Genomic DNA, 21126 nt, shown 5'->3' on the forward strand with positions numbered 1-21126 from the left:
ATGATATTTTAGGATTCCTTTTGCTAGCTCAAGTAGCCTACAGCCTCATTTCTCAGTAGCAAGAACAAATTTCTTTACATTAATTTCAAATCCTTTCTGTCTATTCATGGTCATTATCTTCTGTCTTCTCTATCAATGAGTACTGATTGACAAAGCCAAAATGTGTTCGTGTGTGAGTACCACAGTGCACACATGAAAGTCAGAGGACAACTTTCCCTTTCACCATGTAGGTCCCCAGAGACCTAACCCAAGTCATCAGGTCCAGCAGCAAGTGCTTCACACACTAAGCCACCCCACCGGCTCACCCTTTAACGTCCGATTGTAATCTATCTCAGTTGAGACTCGACAGATTCCAAGTGTTCAGGAGCACATAGTGAATAGTGCAGCCCTAGATTTGAGAACTGGACACTACTATGTCTATATTGTATGACCCTATATTAGTATATAATCCCTGAGAACACTATTGTGTCTATATTGTATGACCCTATATTATTATATAATCTCTGAGAACACTATTGTGTCTATATTGTATGACCCTATATTATTACATAATCCCTGAGAACACTATTGTGTCTATATTGTATGACCCTATATTATATAATCCCTGAGAACTAGACACTGTTGTGTCCATCTTACATGATATCATAATACTAGATAATATCTGAGAACTTCGAACCTCTGAGCAGATGGATTGCATATGAGTAAGACCTGCAGGGAACGACAGACTGGACTGCTTTTGGATCAACAAGATGAAAATAACTTGTGGAGACAACAAAGCTTCTCCTGAAAGAACAAAGCCAAATAACCTCATGAGGGCAGGGTCCAAAGCTGTGTCCAACCTGTATTGTAAAAGGTGAAACAGACCTCCTACTTTTCAGACTTAACATCCGACTTCAGACAAATCACTTGGCTCATCTAAAGAAAGAAATGAGAACTTGGTTCTAATTCACGACATAAAAAGTCACAGCAAACAACCGAGACAGACCTGTACAGAACTAGCTACAGCACCAGAAGACAGTCACAGAGCTCTGCTCTGCGCCTCTCATCGACTGTTGACTGACACCCACTTAACAATACAGAGTTTCTGTGTGTGTGTGTGTTTTTATTATTAATTTCTATTTAGTTTTTATGTGCAAGAATATTTTGTCTGCATGTGTGTGTCCCACATACATTCCTGGTGTCCTAAGCAGTCAGAAAAGGGCCTTGGGGTCCCCTAGAACTGGAGTGATAGATGGCTATGAGCATGAAGACTCTGGGAATTGAACCAGGGGGCTCTGTATAAGCAATAGTAACAGTTAACTGCTGAGCCATTTCTCCAGCTCCCTATAGCTTATTTTTTAATTATTTTTTATGTTTTGAGTGTTTTTCTTACATGTATTTCTGTGCATGTGTGTGCCTGGTGCCCACAGAAGTCAGAGGAGAGCTTGGATATCATGGAACCGGAATTATGGATGGATGTGGACCACAGTGTGGGTGCTGGGAATCAAACCCAGGTCCTCTACAAGAACAACAAATGCTCTTAACCACTGAGCTAACTCTCCAGCCCCACAACTTCCTTTTTGAGACAGCATCTCTCTCTAAACCTAGATTTGCCAATACTGACTGGCAGCAAGCGCTGGAATCTGCCCATGCCCTCCCTTCATTCCTGCACCCCCAGCATTGGGGTTATAAACACACACGTGGGTTCTGGGGATCATAACTCTGATCCTCATCCCTGCACAATATAAATTCTTTACCCACTAAGCCATCTCATCAGCCCACAACATTTCCTTAAAAATAAAAATAATGTTAATCCCAGCCCTCAGGATGTAGAGGTAGGTGGAATCGAGGCCAGCCTGACCTACCAAGTGAGTTCCAGAACAGCCAAGACTGTTACACAGAGAAACCATGTCTTGAAAAAAAATTAAAATAATAAAGATAATGGGAAATTGTCATAAAGGCAAGTGGTTACAGTCCCTTATCATTCGGGTGTTAAGATGAACAACCGAAGCTGCTAGGCACAGAGAGAACACAAGTTTGGCACCAGTATCTGAACCCACAAAAGTAGTAATAGAAAAAAAATATCCTGAACCAACTTTCACAAGACAAATCACTGCCATATGATTGGGGGGAGGGGAGGTGATGGTGGAGGGAGAGAGAGAGAGAGAGAGAGAGAGAGAGAGAGAGAGAGAGAACGAGAACACTGGATCTCACCTCCCTGTGAGTTTAAGGAGTCACAAAACTTTAGATTGTTTCTGGTCTCAGGCTCTGTAAATGGTGTTTAACTGCCATTTTATTAAGAAGAAAAAGGTGTTAAGAGTCTGTTTTTCATGGCTACCCAAGTTCCAGAAAATACTGCATAGCTGTTCAAAACAGACTAAGCAGGCTGGATGGCAGAAGCCAACTGCTGTCCACCTCACTGAATTCTTCTCCAATGATAAGCACCCAAATCAACAATTTAGAAAAGATCCATGCAGTCCTTGGACGGACCCCAAAGACCACAAGAAATCAAAAGAACATTTTAGACAAATGCAATGGTACGCGCCTTTAATCTCAGACTCTGGGGGTAGTGGCAAAAGGAGCTCTCTGAGTTCAAGGCCAGCCTAGTCTACAGAGCTAGTTCCAGGACAGTCAGAACTAAATTGTCCCAAAAAACAAGCAAACAAAGCCATCACAAAATGCATTTTTGAAACTCAACAGAAAAAATATGTGTGATAAAGAATTGTTACCCTTTGAAGTAAAAAGTTAATTACTAAACAAACTTTGACAAAAAATCATGATGCCATATTTAAGCTGGCAGGTATCTGGTATGTTTAATGTGAAGAGATATGCTTTATAATCACCAACATCTACCAACATATGTTTGCTTTGCTTCAAAGAAGGTATCCTTGTGCCAAGTTCTAAGTGGCTGACCCTTCTGAGCCTTTGTTAAAAGAACTGCAGGTTCTGACATGCCCAACAGATCTACAATAATCGCTTTTGAGATCTCCCATTAAGGTTCAGCCTCATAGCTCAGCAACCAAGTCATCACAAAGGGTCATCCGCAAACACAACAAACACCTCCCTGAACACAAACACTAGGAGGCCATGTGCAGAGTAAGTGGCATTAAAGGATTGTCAGTGGGAGGTTTAGAGTCTAGCTAAGGAAGACTGATCTCAGGATGTTCTGGGAGAAAGCTTGGCTAGCCCTGTTCACAGTGCATAAAAATGTCACTATTTGAAAAGCCACTTTTATTTCCCAGACTCTCGGGAAACGGCACAAAAACAATTCTACAAAACCATAGCAAATTATTCTGATCCCAAGGGATCATTTTGTTCCACCCAGGTGTGAATCAGGAAACCTGCCTCATGTTAATCGGGAGGGAATCTGTACACTGGAAACTTTCGGGTTAAACAGATGAATTCATTATTCAACATCAATCAACTCTTTTAAATAGGAATATGCTTTACAAATTCCCAAGAGAGAAGTTGTAAACTTTGATCATTCCGCTTGGGCTTCATTTCCTCTATCATCTGAGAGCATTTCTCTAAGTGGCCACAAGTTCACACATTAGGGTCATACAGAAAGCATTCCAAAGCCAATACCCAGATCTCAGCTGGCGTCAGCTGCATCAGAACTTCCGGTAGTGGAACCTGAGTGTTGATACCATCATAAAACTTCTGAAGTACTCTGACAAGTTGGAGTACGCCTGACTCTGGGAACAGTGACCTAACAGCCAGAGACTCCAGACTCTTCGGCAAGCTTGGGGGTGGGGGCGCTAGGGTCAGGGGGAGTTGGGTGGGGCACGGCATACAAATGTTATGTCTGGACTTACCCAGAACTCTCAAAGACAAAACAACACACCGACAGCTAGAGAGAGGCCATCTGACTCCCTCTTCACCTGGCAATCTTTTCCTTACCATGCTTCCTGAATAAGTCTTTACAACTAAGTCCCTGGGTCTTATTTTCTGAGTGACTTTATTCCTCTTAACTTTTTTTTTCTTTTTCTTTCTTTTTGTTTTATTGTTGTTCAATTTGGTTTGGCTTGGTTTGGTTAAGTTTTGCTTGATTTGGTTTGGTTGGTTGGTTGGTTGGTTAGTTGGTTGGTTGGTTGGTTGGTTGGTTTGTTGGTTGGTTGTTGGTTGGTTGGTTTGGTTTGGTTTTTCAAGACAGGTTTCTCTGTGTAGCCCTGGGCTATTCTAGAACACAAATTGACTTTGGCACATTTAGGAATGATCACAAACAAACAAAAATAAAAAGCCTTACCAAACTGATTTAAAAACTCCAAAGACCCAAGGAAACAGCACAGTTGGTAAGGTGCTTGCTGTGTAGACAAGAAGACCTGAGTTTGATCATCAGAATCCAAATATAGTGCAATGCTATACGCATGCTTGGGGTTTGGTTTGGTTTGGTTTGGTTTTTGGCTGCTGGTTTGGTGGTGGTGTTTTGGAATGATTTTGGTGAGACTTTAAAGATATTTTTTTTCCTATTTGTGATCTTTTTTTGTTATTGAAAAGGAAATTTTTCATACATTATATTCTGATTATGGCTTCTCCTCTCCCAACCCCTCCCAGATATGCTTGTAATCAAAGTATGGGGGGAAAGAGACAGGTGGATTCCTGGGGCTCACAAGCCAGCACATTTAGCCTGTTTGACACATTTCAGGCCAGTGAGAAACCCTGACTCAAAGAACTGGCAGAGAGTACCTGAAGAGAGCACACCTCCACTGGTGTGTACCTGCATACGTGCGAATGCGCACACATATGCACACATGCATGCGTAAATCTCAAGAGTATGCAATTCAGTCAATATTTCATGTTTTTGTAAAACCTGAAGCTTTCACAATTGCATGAGTATCTAAAAGTACAGATTTGACAACCACTTACACTGGCTAGCCACAAAAACAATTCACTAAGGACAGGGGTCTTGCGGGTCTTTAGACAAGAAGCAAATAATCTGACTTTATAAAATGCTTGGAAAATGGCATAGACTTAGCTTGGGGCATGCTGAAAAGGAGAAGCCGCAACCAAACTCATCCAGGCTTGCCAAGTCAAACTCTGCTGGCTCTGCCCCCAGAACTGTAAGTCCCTTGTTCCCACAAAGGCCAGCTGCCAAGCCAGTCCTGAGGACAGACGGACTCAAAGGCAGAAAATATCCCTTCCCTCCAGTTTTCGGCTACAGTCGCTCTTGATAAACACACTGGCCGTTCTTAGTACAAGAGAAAGAACAATTTTCAACACAAATGCCTTAACGTTCAGGAGAGCACCCCAAGAATGACTTCAAACAGTAAAGCAACCAATGTCACTTCTAAAGGGTCACAGCGCAGCAGGGATGACCAACAGTCACGAAAGACAAACACATTTGCACGTTGTGTGTGTGTGAGTACACGTGAAGGTGCAAGCAGAACCCGTTCCCAGGGGCTGGCCATCTTGTTTAGTTGAGGCGAGGGCTCACCGATTAGGCTAGGCTGGCAAGGGTCCCACCTGCCTAGAGAATTACAGGCAAGAGGACTGTCAATGTTTTAGGCGGGAAATGGGGTTTCATAGAACTGCCAGCTCAAGTAAATGTAGGCTAAATGAACAAATTTTGAAGAAGAGCTTTATTTAAGTTCACAGCAGCCAAAAAACTCTTTTATTAGGAATAGTGAGAATATACAGTTCAAATGGTAGTGATGGTTTGAATGAGAAATATCTTCTCTAGGCTTGGGCATTTGAAATACTCAGCCCCAGCTGGAGGTGCTATTTGGACAGCTTTAGGTGGTGTGGGTAGCTGGAGGAAGTATGTCACTGGGGATGGGCTCTTATGTTTAAAGGCCACCTGCCTCAGCCATTCAGCAGTCTCTGCTAGGGCTTGAGGTTTAAGATGTGAGCCCTCTGCTGCTAGCTGCTCTGCCTGCTGCCCACTGCCCGCTGCCTGCACTCTGCCATGAAGGAAGTTATCCCTCTGGGATCCGAAGGTCAAATAGGCCCAGCCCTTCCTTCTCTAAGTCACGTTTACGGTGTCTTATCACAGCAGTAGAAAATAACTAATATGTATTGGAACTCAGACATTTCAGAGAAGAGCAAAGACAAATATGACAACCACACCTTCAACATGCTATCAAAATAGTCCGTTTTAGAAAAAAAAAATGTAAGCAGTAAAAAAATTACATTTTAATGGATAACTAGGGTGGGGTGGAGAGAAGGCTCAGCAGTCTACCGCACACAGTGCTCTTGAGAGAACCCAAGTTCAAATCCCAACTCCCATATCAAATGGTTCACAACCATCTGTAACTCCAGCTCCAAGGGATCCGATGCCCTTGGCCTCCACTAACACTGGCGCCGGCACTAGCGCTCACATCAAGTACGCACACACACTATACACATACAGACCCACACACAGACACACGATAAAAAGAAATCTTTAAGTGGATAAATGATAACAGCAGTTTACATAATAGCAACAACAACTGAAAACTGTCTAGACAATGAAGATTAAAAGTATAACAAAATAAAAAGGGTAAAAAGCCTTGCGAATGTCATAACCTAGACGGTAATGAAGCCAAGGCCACAGTGGGTACCCAGAAAGGTGTGAAGAGGTCTGTGAAAACATTCCATGGCCTCAGGCAGTCTCTAACTAGAAAAGACTCACTTCCTTTAATGGGGGAGGGGGGGCGGCAGGTGGCTTCTTTTGTCCGACTCCAGAAGAGCAATAGCATCCTCTCCTCTGAACACCTCACTGTCTCCAAAGGCACCACATGGCGCGCTGTCTACGCCTCACACACACAGTGTGCAGAGAGGCTGGGTTCAGAGACACAGTTTAGTGCAAACGTAACTTTATCAGGAAAAAAAGACTTGGAATTATGGTCAACGTCAATCTAATAAGACACAAGTGCCTTAACCAAGGAACCAGGACCTCTGACTAAAAAGTCCTCTTCTCATAATGAGTACCTTTCTGTCCTGATGCCTAACAGAGCAGTAAAACTCTCTACAGTAGCTTTAGCTTCTTAAAACACACCTGAGACGATGTGAATGAAAAGCCACAATGGGAAGGACAGGAAATGACCTGCAGATCTGACTGTAGGAGGGTGGTTAGATACTGTCTTGTACGTTACACAGACATGACACAGACTGAGGAAACTTTCCATCTCCCAACACACACTAACACAGTCTTCTTCTCCAGTGCTGAAATGACAGGGAACTTTCCTGAAGATGGGTGTAATAAACAGGATCTTAGGTCCCTGGATGTAGCTGTGGATCCAGCGTCAATAAGTAGCCCTGCCAGGCAGCCAGAGTTCCATCAATGCTCGTGCAGTGAGAGACTGGCTGGTTAAACCTGCAATGTAATTACTGAAATCTAATTAGCTCATAAATCAGGGCCTCTGCACTTTAAGCACTTTGTCAAAATACAAAAAAGTTTCAAGGGTCGGGGAAGATGTCTAAAAAGAAAAATCCACGTGTTTTTCTTCCTGGTTGGAGGGAGGAGCCTAAAAAAATAATGACTATCCTCAGAATGTAGAGGAGGAAAGAAGTACTCATTTCAGGTCAGACAGCATCATAGTCACAACGGTTAGACAGTTACAAGACCCCGTGCCCTTACTCTAAGAAATGGCCATGCCAAGTGTAGCCCAAGGCAGCAGCAACTGTACCTGAATGGAAGATAAGGTGGGTTTGAGCCAGACAGGAGTGCTCTGTAGGCTTCTTCTGGTGTCTTCTTTAAGTAGATGACCTAAGACAGACAAACAATAAGTAAAATTTAGAGCACTATACAAAACTAATTTAACTACTCCACAAGTTTGTATTTGTTTCTTCCACTTGAGGTTCCAAGCCATGGGGAAGCCGTTGCTCTCTTATGTGTTTTAGATTTTTATTTTCGTTATTCTGTTCTCTGGTTTTATTTTGGTTTTGAAATGGGGTTTCAATTTGTAGCTCCATGGCCTGGAACTAACTACACAGACCAAGCTGACCTCAAACTCATGGTGGAGCTCCTGGCTCTCCATTCCAAATGCTAAGATTACGGGTATATACAGGTATATACCTCTATGCCTGGCCTGCTGCTGCTAAGATTACAGGTATATACACATCTGGTTCTCTATTGAATACTGGTACAATATTAGACAAAATATTAGAAAATAATAGACAAAAAATTTTATCTAGTAGCTGGGGAGATGGCTCAATCATTAAAGTGCTCACTTTGCAAGCGTGAGGACCTGAGTTCGATCACCAGAACCCACCAAGATAGATAGGTAGATAGATAGATAGATAGATAGATAGATAGATAGATAGATAGACAGACAGACAGACAGACAGACAGACAGACAGACAGACAAGCTGGGTGTGCTGCTGTGTGCTTATAATTCCAGTACTAGCCAGCCAGCCTATCTTAACCTACTTACTTAGCAACTTCCAGCACCAGTCTCCAGGAAGAACAGCAGCAGAGGTACGATACCTGAGGCTGTCATCTGGCCTCACACGCATTTATACATACTCACAGAGACATGCACATGTGTGTGTGTCCCCCACACAAGCACACCTAACCTCAAGAGCAAATTCCCATATCTCACTGACACACGAAGAGAAGGTCTGGGGAGGCACACCCACCAAAGGGAATCGATTAGGAAGTACAAACACCACCCAAGATGAACTGCCTTCCACAGGGCTGCCGCTGGCAGGAGTCACTGGGGCTGCAGGCTGAGAATAGTGAGTCTAATTGCAGCTCAAATCACTTTAAAAGTCCATTTAAACCAATCCCAGCTTCAAGTGCTATCTGCAGTAACTAACCCTACGATGTGACTACTGTACCCTGCTGGGTGGGTTATGTAATGGAGCCGGGGATAAAACAGTGTTTTTCGAGCTCAAGGAGGCCATGGGTGTTTGAAAGTTGCCTATGGCTGCTACCAGGGAGAGCTGCCGTGTTTAGATTAGATAATTAAAGCTTATACAGTCACTATTGAAAAGTAAAAATACACCTCCTCCTAAAGCGCAATCACACTAATTCCCTTTCATCTCGAGGCAAGAGTGCTGCAGGAGGCAGTCACCGGGGTCCACATGAAAAAGCTCTTCAGAAGGCCTGCTCCACCGGGCTCCCCCCCCATCTCACCTGCATGACTTAGCACACATGAGCCATGTTCTCACGCTGCAAGATGAGAGCCTTTGTTTTTATTTTTATCCCAGTGCTAAATTATTAATAGGTGCAAAGTGAAACCCAGCAGAGTCCTTCTAAATTCCAGGAAGATCCCTGGGGCGTCAGTTATGGGCTGACCTTTTACAGTCTGGAGGGAAGTGCTTAGGGAGAGTGGGAAAATAGTCTCCTCAGACTAAGAGTTCATTGTTGAAAGATGTACGCACGGTCGCTCATTAAAATACAAAATCCCATCTTTTTGCAAGAGGACATATGCATGCTGTATGTATTCCTATGCTAGATCTTCTTAGATGAAAGGGGGGTGCAAGGAGGGAGAGGGAGATAGAGATACAGAGACAGAGAGAGAGAGCCAGGGATTGGCCTGATTAAAGCCTGGAAGGAAACTAATATTTATGAGCCTTGTAGTCAATGAATCCAAAGCCCAGAAATGTACAGATTGTTCCAAATTCCCACCATCACTCTGTAGTGGAATAGGCATTTGAACACACCCCTACTCCAAACATCCTGGGGGAAAAGACTCCTTTTTCCCAGTTCTTCAAACTATTCACGGTTTTTAAAATGACGTGATTTCAAACTGTTAACAACAGAGCTTTGTGAGGAATCAAGGTGATGTCGAATTGGAGAAAAGAGATCATTTAATTCTATTATTATTTTTGTGCAGGTGTGAACAAATTTGTTTTTTAAATGGGAAGTAGTTATGAAATATTTAATATATCTTTTCTCTAAAAATAGTTGATAGTAAGAGCCCCAAAGTTGTGTTAGACATGCCTAGCACTTCTAAAAATGTTTTCTGAAACTAATTTCAAAGCAAACTATTTTGATTTATTTTTTGGCTTTTAAAAGGATGTGTGTGTATGTATATGTATATGTGTGTGTGTATGTGTGTATATGTGTGTATGTGTGTGTATATATTTTCTACTCCACTCACTAGCTATTAACATACATAATCCAACAAGGAGAATTTTCCCAAATTCTGATTGATACCACTTGACAAAATCATTGGCATAGACAGTGTTTTGCTAAACTCCAATTTAGTGAGTGGCACGTACATTACTTCTATAAAGGCCAGGAAGTCCTACAAACCTTCTCGATTTAAAAAAAATAATAATATATAGTTACTTCTCTTTAACTGAACACGAGTCTGCCAATTAAGGTGATTTTTTTTCTATTTAATTAAGTTCCATGCCAGGCACCAAAGATTTTTCCATTTGTTACATATGAGATTTCAGAGAGGCAGAACCGTAATACATACTATCAAGAGATAAAGGGGTTTTATTTAAAAACATACAAAAAAGCCGGGCGGTGGTGGCGCACGCCTTTAATCCCAGCACTCGGGAGGCAGAGGCAGGCGGATCTCTGTGAGTTCGAGACCAGCCTGGTCTACAAGAGCTAGTTCCAGGACAGGCTCCAAAACCACAGAGAAACCCTGTCTCGAAAAACCATAAAAAAAAAAAAAAAGAAAGAAAAAAAAAACATACAAAAAATTATAGCACTAAAAACTAAAACTAAAATAATCTGTAATGTTTATCAACAAGCCAGTGATGGCTAGACTAACTCTTCTGCCACATACATCATATATAAAGAGACTACCAAGGCTTTTCATGCAGCGCCTCCGGTACCGTAAGTCAATGCCATCTAAACTGTTTGTAATTACACGTGGAAACTCTGTCACGGAATCAGCACACAACTGAATATTATAATACACAGCTTAAACTTTGAAGCATCTGTGTGTATATCACACACCGTCGATGTGTCAAATAACAAATCTCTCCTAACTTCCCAGAACACCAGACCACCACAAGACATTACTTAAAACGTTCTCAAGATTTACTTGCAATTCTTTTAAACTATCTTTTAAGCTAGAGTCTAATGTCACTGGATTCATAAAGCCTATAAAAGATAATATATATGGTTTTCAGAAGCATCTTGGGACTTGCAGCCCTGACGATTTACTCTCCCCAATATATAATCTGTGATTCTTAGACAATGTTAACTGCCTTCACGTAGAAGTCTAAACCAGACCATAAATTTGGTAGTGACCATGGAAACACCGCCTCAAGCCTTACTGTGTTTCTAGCTTTATTGGGGGGGGGGTTATTTTTTTAAATAAGAAAAAAAGAGTTTCCTGTTGAAAGAAACATATTTACTTATACCCTACATATACCTTAAAAAGAAATCTAGGCCTCGGTGGGTAAAGCCACCTGATGCTAAGCCTGACCATCCATCCTGAGAGTTTAAAGGAGGTCTCTTTTAGGAGAAAGGGTGTTGACCATACTCCAGGTGACCTTAGTTCTCAACTCTCAACTGGTACATCCATTTCCTGGAGATCTCTTCTGGAAGAAATTTAATTGACTCAGAAATGGCTAGAATGACAATTTCAAGACATCATGGCAACGGTGCAGGGGCAGAACCTACCTGGGAAAGACCACTCCCACCTCTGGCTGACATCTTTTTTTTTTTGGTTTTTCGAGACAGGGTTTCTCTGTGGTTTTGGAGCTTGTCCTGGAACTAGCTCTTGTAGACCAGGCTGGTCTCGAACTCACAGAGATCTGCCTGCCTCTGCCTCCCAAGTGCTGGGATTAAAGGCGTGTGCCACCACCGCCCGGCTTGGCTGACATCTTTTTTTAATTTTTTTTATTTATTTATTAAAGATTTCTGCCTTCTCCCTGCCACCACCTCCCATTTCCCTCCCCCCTCCCCCATCAAGTTCCCCTCCCTCATCATCCCTAAGAGTAATCCGGGTTCCCTGCCCTGTGGGAAGTCCAAGGACCACCCACCTCCATCCAGGTCTAGTAAGGTGAGCATCCAAACTGCCTAGGCTCCCACAAAGCCAGTACGTGCAGTAGGATCAAAAACCCATTGCCATTGTTCTTTTGGCTGACATCTTTTGAACAAATAAACTATTAAGCAAAATAACAGAAGATCAATTGCTGAAATTGAAAAGTACTTACTCTCTGAGAAAACTGATAAAGCCTCGAGGGTATTTTTATCTTCTAAATCACAAATATGATTAACAGGAACACAGGCTTCTTCACTTATTTAAAAAATTAAATTGTATGCATGTACACGTGCATGCTTACCAGGGCTCGTGTGGAGGTCAGAGACTAACCACGTAGATCCCAGAGATCTCAGGTCACTCGACTTAATTTTTTATTTTAATTTTTTTAAAGAGTCACATGTAGCCCAAGGCTAGCCTCAAACTAAGTGCTGGACCATCTCTCTAGTCCTACTCTAGTTCGTTTCTATGGTTATCTGATTTCATCTGTTGGCCCAGCTAGACTCCACATGTTAATGAAGGTAATTTTCATGTCTTTTGGATATTCACAGTTCCATAGAGCACAAGACCCATAGCCAGTGCTCTAAAAGGGTTGGTCACTGCCCGAACAAACAACAAACAGAAAGAAGGATCTCTGTGTACAGAAACACAACATTCACAGGCCCTGATCACCAGACTAGGGAGCATGATAACAAAGGAAGGAGGTTAGGAGCCAACTTGCCCAGGGTTCAGTCATAGGCTCTTTGGCTATGAATGGCACCCATGAATTCTCTATACTTCCATTTCCGAAGGTGTGAAGAAGGGACATTATTGGACCATGAACTTCCCTGACAGAAGGTCATAGTGCGACCTTTGTATGCTGTTTGTTTGGGAGATTAGATGGTGAAACATACATGTAGCTTACTCCTAACTGCACTTGACATATAGCTCTACCATAGCAAGAGATAAACTTGAGTCTTATCCAGACACAGAAGAAGCAAGATGTGACTACGGCACTAAAAAAGGAAATAAGAGGCTGTGGATTCATTCTGAGTTAAGAAAAATCAGGTTTGATCAAGGAAGACCACCTGAGAAATCTCTGGTAGGACCAGGTGGCCCGGATGTCTGAGTTCTACATCCAGAACAGATTTAAGACTGCTGCCTGAAATGATCAAGACTCACAGGATACTCCAGTCAGGACTTGATCATAATTCTAAATTTTCTTTAGGTCCCCATAAGATTATCAGTGCCCCCAACCAGCAGGAAGTAGCCTGAAAAGCTATGCCCACATTCCCCAAAAAATGGACTATGAATGGTCTTGTTTTTTTTTTAAAAAAAAAAAAAAAGAGAGGGGGGGTGTAAGTGGTGTGAGACAATTGTCTATATTCTTTCAATTATGTTTTAAATAAATGCTGATTGGCCAGTAGCCAGGCAGGAAGTATAGGTGGGACAACCAGACAGGAAGTAGAGGCGGGTCAATGAGAACAGGAGATTTCTGGGAAGAGGGAAGCTCCCTCTGCAGTCCTATCCAGACACAGAAGAAGCAAGATGGGACTAAGCCGCTGAAAAGGGTACTGAACCATGTGGCTGCTAACACAGATAAGAATAATGGGCTAATGTAAGTTATAAGAGATAATAAGAAGCCTGAGCTAATGGGCCAATCAGTTTATGATTAAAAAAAAAAGAGAGAGAGAGATAAACTTAGTCCCACAATTTCTTCTGTTCACCACTCTTACAGTTTGAATACAAAATGTCCGTCATAGACTCACATGATTGTATCCCCAGGTACCAGTGCTATGTCGACAGATGCTAAGAACTCTAGAAGGTGGGGCCTCCTTGGAGTAACTATGTCATGAAGGGGTATTCTGCTCATGTTATACCTGTTCCCCAATCCCTCCTTCATTCTCTGCTCCTGGTCCACCATGGTATGATCAACATCCTCCTCCACCTTCCCACCACTGTGATTCTCTGCCTCCCCTTGAATCAACAGGATCTGTATGGATGCGTTAAAAGGGCCAAAAACATGCTACAGAATAAAGCCCGCCTTAGGCAGCTCTGTCAATTATTTTGCCACAGTGACAAGAAAACTGGTACAACAATCTGTTTCTCTGTGACTCCAGATCTGGACGTTGCCCAAAAGGCTATCCGGGCATATGAACATCAAAGACATGCAGTAGCAAATGCCCCTTGTGAGTGCTAAGATCATGGCAATGAGACCGCCATCCAGTGAAACCTTCTTGTTTTAAAGTGCAGACATTGGTCCCTCTCCCCATCCTGCCTCTTTTGTCTCCAAGTCTCACAGCATGAACAACCTTAAAATAAATGGCACTAACCCCTGATATGAAATCCACTCTCAAAACATCACAGGATCTCTGAGGTGGCCCATGGTTCTCTCCAACCAAGTGCATGCAAAGGAGAGACAGTTGCTGTTACTATTCATGTTTTTTTTTTTTTTTGTATTTGCACTTTTGTGAACAAAAAAAAAAAGAGGTGACAGAGACTAGAGGGGAAAGCAGTTCCAGTTACCTGCAAAGAACGAGCCACAGGTATCCACAGGAAGCATGTCTATGAAAGACAGTATCCACCAAGAAACTCTGTAAAGAGCTGCCATCATGAAACTTTTAATGCACTGTCCTTGATATCTAAGACTTAGTTCTCAGACTTCTTGAATGTCAAGATGCTTAATTTGTAAACTACTTTTTTCTGAAGACTTAGTTAAACTTTGATTGTCATAAAGAAAAACGTTTAAAATTTTATGTTTTGCAACATTTTATTCTTATTCCTATCCTCCCATTCTATTCAGTACTAGAAAAATAAAACAATATCTGCATTCAACTTGGTAATTTAAAAAAATAGGGAAAAGGCACACATTTCTGAGATGCACAAACAATCCCACTTTTGTTCTAACTTACAGCAATGGAAATTACTCAGCGTAGGACAATCGCTGTCATTAAATAGGCAAGCCTGCTGTTTCAAAGCAGGAATGCGACTATGTTCGCAACAGCCTGGATTTTGGTTCTGCCCTAAATCTACTATGTTCGGTCTTCTAATTTAAACAGGAAAATAAGACTATCATGTCTCCTGAACACTCTGGCTGAACCCTGGTACAAAAGAAAACAAGATATTTTTCCTGCCCTTCCAGTCCCACAGAACTCACAGACTGTGAGGTCAGCAATGGAGAACACAATACTTCTGCCAGACAAAGAGGCAAGGTGCACTGGAGGAGACAGGAAGAAGTGGGCATCGCACTCCCACCCATCACTTACGTCTACCCTCAAAAGACTCCATCTGGCACCTTCTGGAGAACAAGATCTAGAAGTGACTGTCATGTGTGTGTTTGTTTGAGGTTGTGTTGGCTCTGAAATGCCCTCATATGGCATCTCTACATTTTCTTTTGGGGTTTGGAGTAGCAGACAGCTGACAAGCAGCAGACATGATTGTCTGGATTTCAGAATTCATTTGGATGAGGAACGCTCCTTCCACCCCTCTCGTGGGCACAATCAGAGTGGAGCCAGTGGGAGCTCTCCGAGGGCAATTTGGGAGAATCGCAGACATTAGCCACATGTGTCTCCCTATTTAATTTGATGGAAAGCAAAATTTTCATAATCAGCCAGAATAGATGTCTTTCCAGAACTGATTATACAGCTGGGACCGTTGCACTTCTCTTGCTAGTGCTGTTTCAATGACATTGTGGCCTTCTCGTGCCTGGGGCAAGCCACCACGGAGACAGCACAGACACTGCTGAGTCGAATCATAAGGACACAGACAAGCCTCTGCCAAGCAAACCAAAGAAAATCACACCAGGGGTCTCACACCAGATAGTTAAAAGAACCCGACAGAGAAGGGAGCGAGAAAACGTGTGACCCCTAAGAACACCTCAGTTTCTCATGTTACACGAGCAACCACAGGTCACATGTTACAACACACAGGTAAACATAAGCCTATGTATGACCTATCATCCACTTCAGGAGGCAACCTCTGGGCAAAACCCAAAAGCGGACCCCAAAAGCACGGAATCAGAGCATGTTTAGAAACAAGATGCTGGTAACAGACACAGGCCATGATTTAACATTTAAATTTCCCAAACATCAGTCATGTGGCGTGAAAATTCTTTCATTTACAAATGAACTAGTAAACTTCAGAGTTTACTTATAAAGGCAAATATCTCGATTTCTGGAAATATTTTCCCACGATCAAAATTCAAAATTGGAGCCAGCGACGGCTGCAAGCCTGACAACCTGAGTTCCATCCCCAGAAGCCATGAAAAATGAAAGGACAGCCCCAAAGTTGTCCTCCGACTCCCGTGTTCACCAGAGCACATGTGCACCTGCACCCACACGTGAACAGACGCTCATACACACAGCAACAATAGAGAAAAGGAAAGTTCTAAAAATAAGAAAATCAATGAATACATTTTCAGTGAGTCCGAATTAAAACCCAAATCACTTCAAATACTTTAAAACTACTTTATTATATTTATATCAATTTTACTTCCAAGTGCATACTCCTTGGCATTTGATATTCTCATTAGACCGATTTAAAGCTTGGGACAACGAGAGGCAGGACAAAGACAAGAGATATTTTTGCAATAACTGATAAGAAATATTAGACAGAAAGCACTTCCTAAACACACACAGGAGGAAGACTGCTAAGTAGAGACAGAACCCAGGTAAGGTTGATTGTTTCCCACCAAACAGTGGCCTGATCTCCCAGCAGGCAAGAAGGCAAACAGATCAGGCTGTTCAATGTCCATCTTTAACCAGACCATGTGTCTGAGGAACTTTAAACAACAATATAGTTCTTTAAATTAAAATTTTAGCTAAATGTAGTGGGGTATGTCTGTGATCCCAGCACTCAGAGGCTGAGGACGAGGGACCACGAGTTTGAAGCCAACCTAGGTGACATCACAAGACCTTTCCTTCAAAAAAAGATAAGAAATAATTGTAGGGAAATTTCAAATGTATTTATCGTGTTCTTCTCTGAGTTTTAAGTAGTTTGCAGGGGAGGTGGAGCAGAGCCACGCTGTGTGCAAACTAAACCTCAGGTCTCCAGTCTCCTAGTGACTTGTAAGCTCCTCCTGTTCTTTGAACCTGCTCAGGAATAGAAAAACTAACAATGAGCACAAACAAGGAACTGGTTGTTCTCTTCCAGTATGTACAAAAGGGTTGTTGCTTAGAGAACGCAGGAGAAATGAGAGCTTGGCCCACTAGACGGGAGTTTGCAGACCAGATCCCGTGGTCATTAGTCCATGCATTAGCCTAAACTTCGCAAACACAGGCCACATGACAGCATTGTCCTCCAAGAAAATAAAAGAATTGATCCCTCTTAAGCACGCAAAGATTTTAAGTAAGCAAGTTCCTACACAGCATAGCTTACTGATTTCCACAACAGAGCAGAGACAAGTAAAGGCAACCACAGACCCACCCCACACTGACTTTGTATACAAAGTCCATCTTCCCTCCCCATAGCAACTGGGAATTCCCATCCCCATTCCCACACACCCTGCCCCACCCCTAACCCCATTCTGGCTCAGTTCAGTGGGTGAACCTCACTTCTTCAAGAAAACAGCACACATGTTCACCTACACACACACACGTGCGCACACACACACACAAACACATACCCCAGGCCAGCTGTTTCTCTCTCGTGTCAGCAGCAAGACTTGCAGTTCAGGTTTACCAATGAAAGGGAAATGAGGAAGGGACAGAGACAGGAAAAGGGGTGAGGTAGAGAATTCTCCATAATTCCAACACCGACAATTCATAGCTTGGTTCAACAAAGAGTTGCTTTGACATAGGAATCACAGACAAGGCCAAAATCAAGGCTTCTGACCACACAGACCATCCCGTGCATATATATTTCTGATCTTCCAACCCAGCAAGAGCTCCCAGCTTTCAGTACACTAACAAACGACAACAAAAACCTTGAAGCTACTTCAGGATCTAGCCATCTGGACCTATCGGCTTGAGATTCAAACTCACTAAATATGAGGTCTGACTAAGATTATTTATGGGTACTTCTGACATACAGCTATGTCTGAGGACCCCTGTCATAATCGTCCTAACATTAAACACTTTGGCTATGCCACAGGCCTGCAAATCAGCATGCATCTATCAGCCCTAATGGAACAGAAAATCAATGATATCTCAAGACAGTATCAACAATAGAAAGCCAATGAAATTTCAAGACAGTGTCAACAATAGAAAGCCAATGAAATTTCAAGAGAGTCCCAACAGGCTGTGCTAAGGTCTTTTACAGCTCAAGGCCTACATCCACCTCTTTGCTCGTGTGGCGATCTGTAGACATGGAGTTGTATGTTCAGAACGTAATGTTAAGACCAGGAAAGGCAAGCATGTAAACAATTACATTGTCCTGCTGGAAGACTATAAATTTTAGTCATGAAGGCAAGTCATCAAGGAGCAGGTGAATTTAACAGGCTGTTAGGCCGTGCTAACTCCCTAACAGCATCTGGTGTCACAGAGAAAGAAATGCAGACTCATCCTTACTTGTTCAATGAAAGAATGAACAAATGGACCAGACTGGAGGGAGATCAAAGATTTCCCACTGAAATAAATAAATGACATACTCCCGCTTAAGCTACCTGGAAATTTATTATTAGTTTTTTTTTTTGGGGGGGGGGGATGTTTTGCGTTTGTTTGAGACAGGGTCTTACCATGTAGCCCTGGCTTGCCTGGAACCTACTATGTACAAAAGGCTAGCTTGGAACTCACAAAGATCCGCCTGCCTCTGCCTCCTGATTAAAGGTGTGCACCACCACAGCCTTATTTATTAAGTTTAAGCTCAAATAGTCTAAGATTCTGTACCAAGCAAGGAAAAAGTTCCAGTTATCACAACATTGCTATTCTATGCATTAGCCAATTAAGAAAAGGAAGAGAATGAGAAAGGAAAAGCAACAGGAGCGAAGCAGCCAGAGAGGAAGAAGAAAGAGCTGGAAATAGAGGAGAAAGAACACAGCCGGAGAGGGGGGTCTACTGAAATGGCGAGGAAGATGGAGCTGGCTATTTCATGCCAGAGTACGCAATTGGACTTTGACTGTCCAAATAAGCCAGGTTGCTAAGGCAAGGGCACGGGATACCGGAACGCCAGCTTTAGCACGCCATCCCATCCCTCCTGGTTCTGCCTCCTCTGAAAAGTTCTGAGCCTGGCGCAGTGAGGATGGAACCTGGGAAGGCTGGAGGCTGGGGTATGGAGAAAGCCTCTCTACGCTGTGACTATGTCCAGGGCCACCGGAGCAACTCTGCAGAGGAAATGATTCTCCAGGCTGGTGGAGGGGACAAGAAAAAAGCCAGAGGCCAACCTAAAGCATATGAATTTAGGAGTTCTGGGACAAACGTTCCTTAAATCTCAAAAGTTAATTGTACCACATTTGGGGGGCTTTGTTTTGTTTTGAGATAGGGTACCATTATGCAGCCCTGGCTGGCCTAGAACTCAATATGTAGATCAGGCAGGTCTCGAACCCACAGTGATCTGTCTGTCTCTGCCTAAGTACTGGGATTTGTGAGCCACCACCCAACAACGTAATAGAAGATCTTAATCAACAACTTCCTCTTCCCTGAATTCAGAAGTACAATATGTCAGACACAAAATCTAGTATCTAATACATGTGTTAATCTCTGTGCTAATCATAGCAGCAGGCCAAAGCCAGGATATCCTTTGAAAAAAAAATTAATTTTTCCAAATACATACACTTATTTGGAGGTAGGAAAACCAAACTATTTTAGAACTTTGTAAAATGCGAACTACATTTTTGTCATAATTTCCCTTACTAAAAGTAAGTATCTCTAAGAAAAAACTGAAATATCTCTAAGAAAAAAACTAAATTTAAAGACTAGTTCTAAAAAAAAATTACATAATTTACTGCCAAAATTACAACTCACTTGCAAGCCCTGAGAATTTTCTCAAAGTCTCAGACATCCCCGAAAGAGAAAATATTAATCCTTCACCACATCCAAGCTAAGGGGGTTCCCTCAGTCTAATGCGGACGACGGTCCATAATGTTAACGTATCCTCCAATGCTATGTACCTCGCAGATCCATCACCGCCACAGTCTAACAAAGCAGTTGACTAAAACTGAAAGCCCTGAAGTGCGGTACTAGAGAGAGGAGTCAAGGACCAGGACTTGGGATTAGAGCAGAGAGGCCTCCACTTACCCACAGGGGACACGTTGGTCAACCCAGAAGGGAAACTTGGAACCATGCAGCCTGAATGCTACATGCATTTTGGAGGTTTGTACTGGCTTTTTTTTTCACTGCTTCTTGTTTATTATTATGGCATTTGTGTATGATGTATGTCGGTACACATGTGTAGTCAGGTCATTGTTATGGCATTTGTGTATAATGTATGTGGGTACACATGTGGAGTCAGGTCATGGTTATGGCATTTGTGTATAATGTATGTGGGTACACATGTGGAGTCAGGTCATGGTTATGGCATTTGTGTATAATGTATGTGGGTACACATGTGGAGTCAGGTCTCTCTTTCTGTATTTATGTGGGTTCTGGGGATCATTCTTAGACGGGAAGCACTTTACCTGCTGAGCCATCCCACTGACTTCATGTTGTGTTTTTTCATATACATATATATAAACACAGATGTGTGTATACATATAATTATGTATGTATGCTTGTTGCATATATGTATGTGTATGTATCCACATATATATATGTGATAATGTTTAACTTATGAATTAGGCCAAATAGAAGATGAACAACAAAAACTAATAACAGAAAAAAATTGTAACTGCCTTCTCTAATAGAAGCAATGTGAATGCATTCTCTCAATATCTTCTTATACCATCTTCACCCCGTAAGATGCAGGGCCTATGGGACCAGATGAGGAGAGGTGGATGATGCAGGTGTAGTAACATGGTAAGGGTCACTGCAGTATAAACAATGACATAGGAAGACCGTAGATTAGATATCAGACATAGTCGATATGGTAGTTAGAATGTAATTGGCCCCCACAAACTCATAAGGAGTGGCACTATTAGGAAGTTGTACAGCCTTGCTGGAGGAAATATGTCACTGTGGGGCAGGCTTTGAGGTTTCCTATGCTCAGGATACTGCCCAGCAGCTCACTCAATTTCCCGTTGCCTGCAAGATACAGGACTCTAAACTATTGTCTCTGTGCACTCCCCCACGCTCCCCACCATACGATAATGGACTGAACCTCTGAAGCTCTAAGTGAGCCACCCTAATTAAATGTGTTCCTTCTAAGAGTTGCTGTGGCCATGGTGTCTCTACACAACAACAGAAACCCTAACTAAGACCGA

At 42.5% G+C, this 21126-nt stretch overlaps 1 protein-coding gene across 3 annotated transcripts in view; it reads right to left on the minus strand.

The window, feature by feature from the left end:
• Positions 1-21126, minus strand: part of Cdc14a (cell division cycle 14A) — a 149879-nt gene that overhangs the window by 80358 nt on the left and 48395 nt on the right. For all 3 annotated transcript variants that reach the window (XM_057793841.1, XM_057793840.1, XM_057793839.1), the window contains exon 5: positions 7587-7666. In XM_057793841.1, the coding sequence (XP_057649824.1) occupies positions 7587-7666 (80 nt within the window). The remainder of the gene's footprint in view (positions 1-7586; positions 7667-21126) is intronic.

The sequence above is a fragment of the Chionomys nivalis genome, chromosome 18 (genome assembly GCF_950005125.1).
Source record: "Chionomys nivalis chromosome 18, mChiNiv1.1, whole genome shotgun sequence".
Taxonomy (NCBI): Eukaryota; Metazoa; Chordata; class Mammalia; order Rodentia; family Cricetidae; genus Chionomys; species Chionomys nivalis.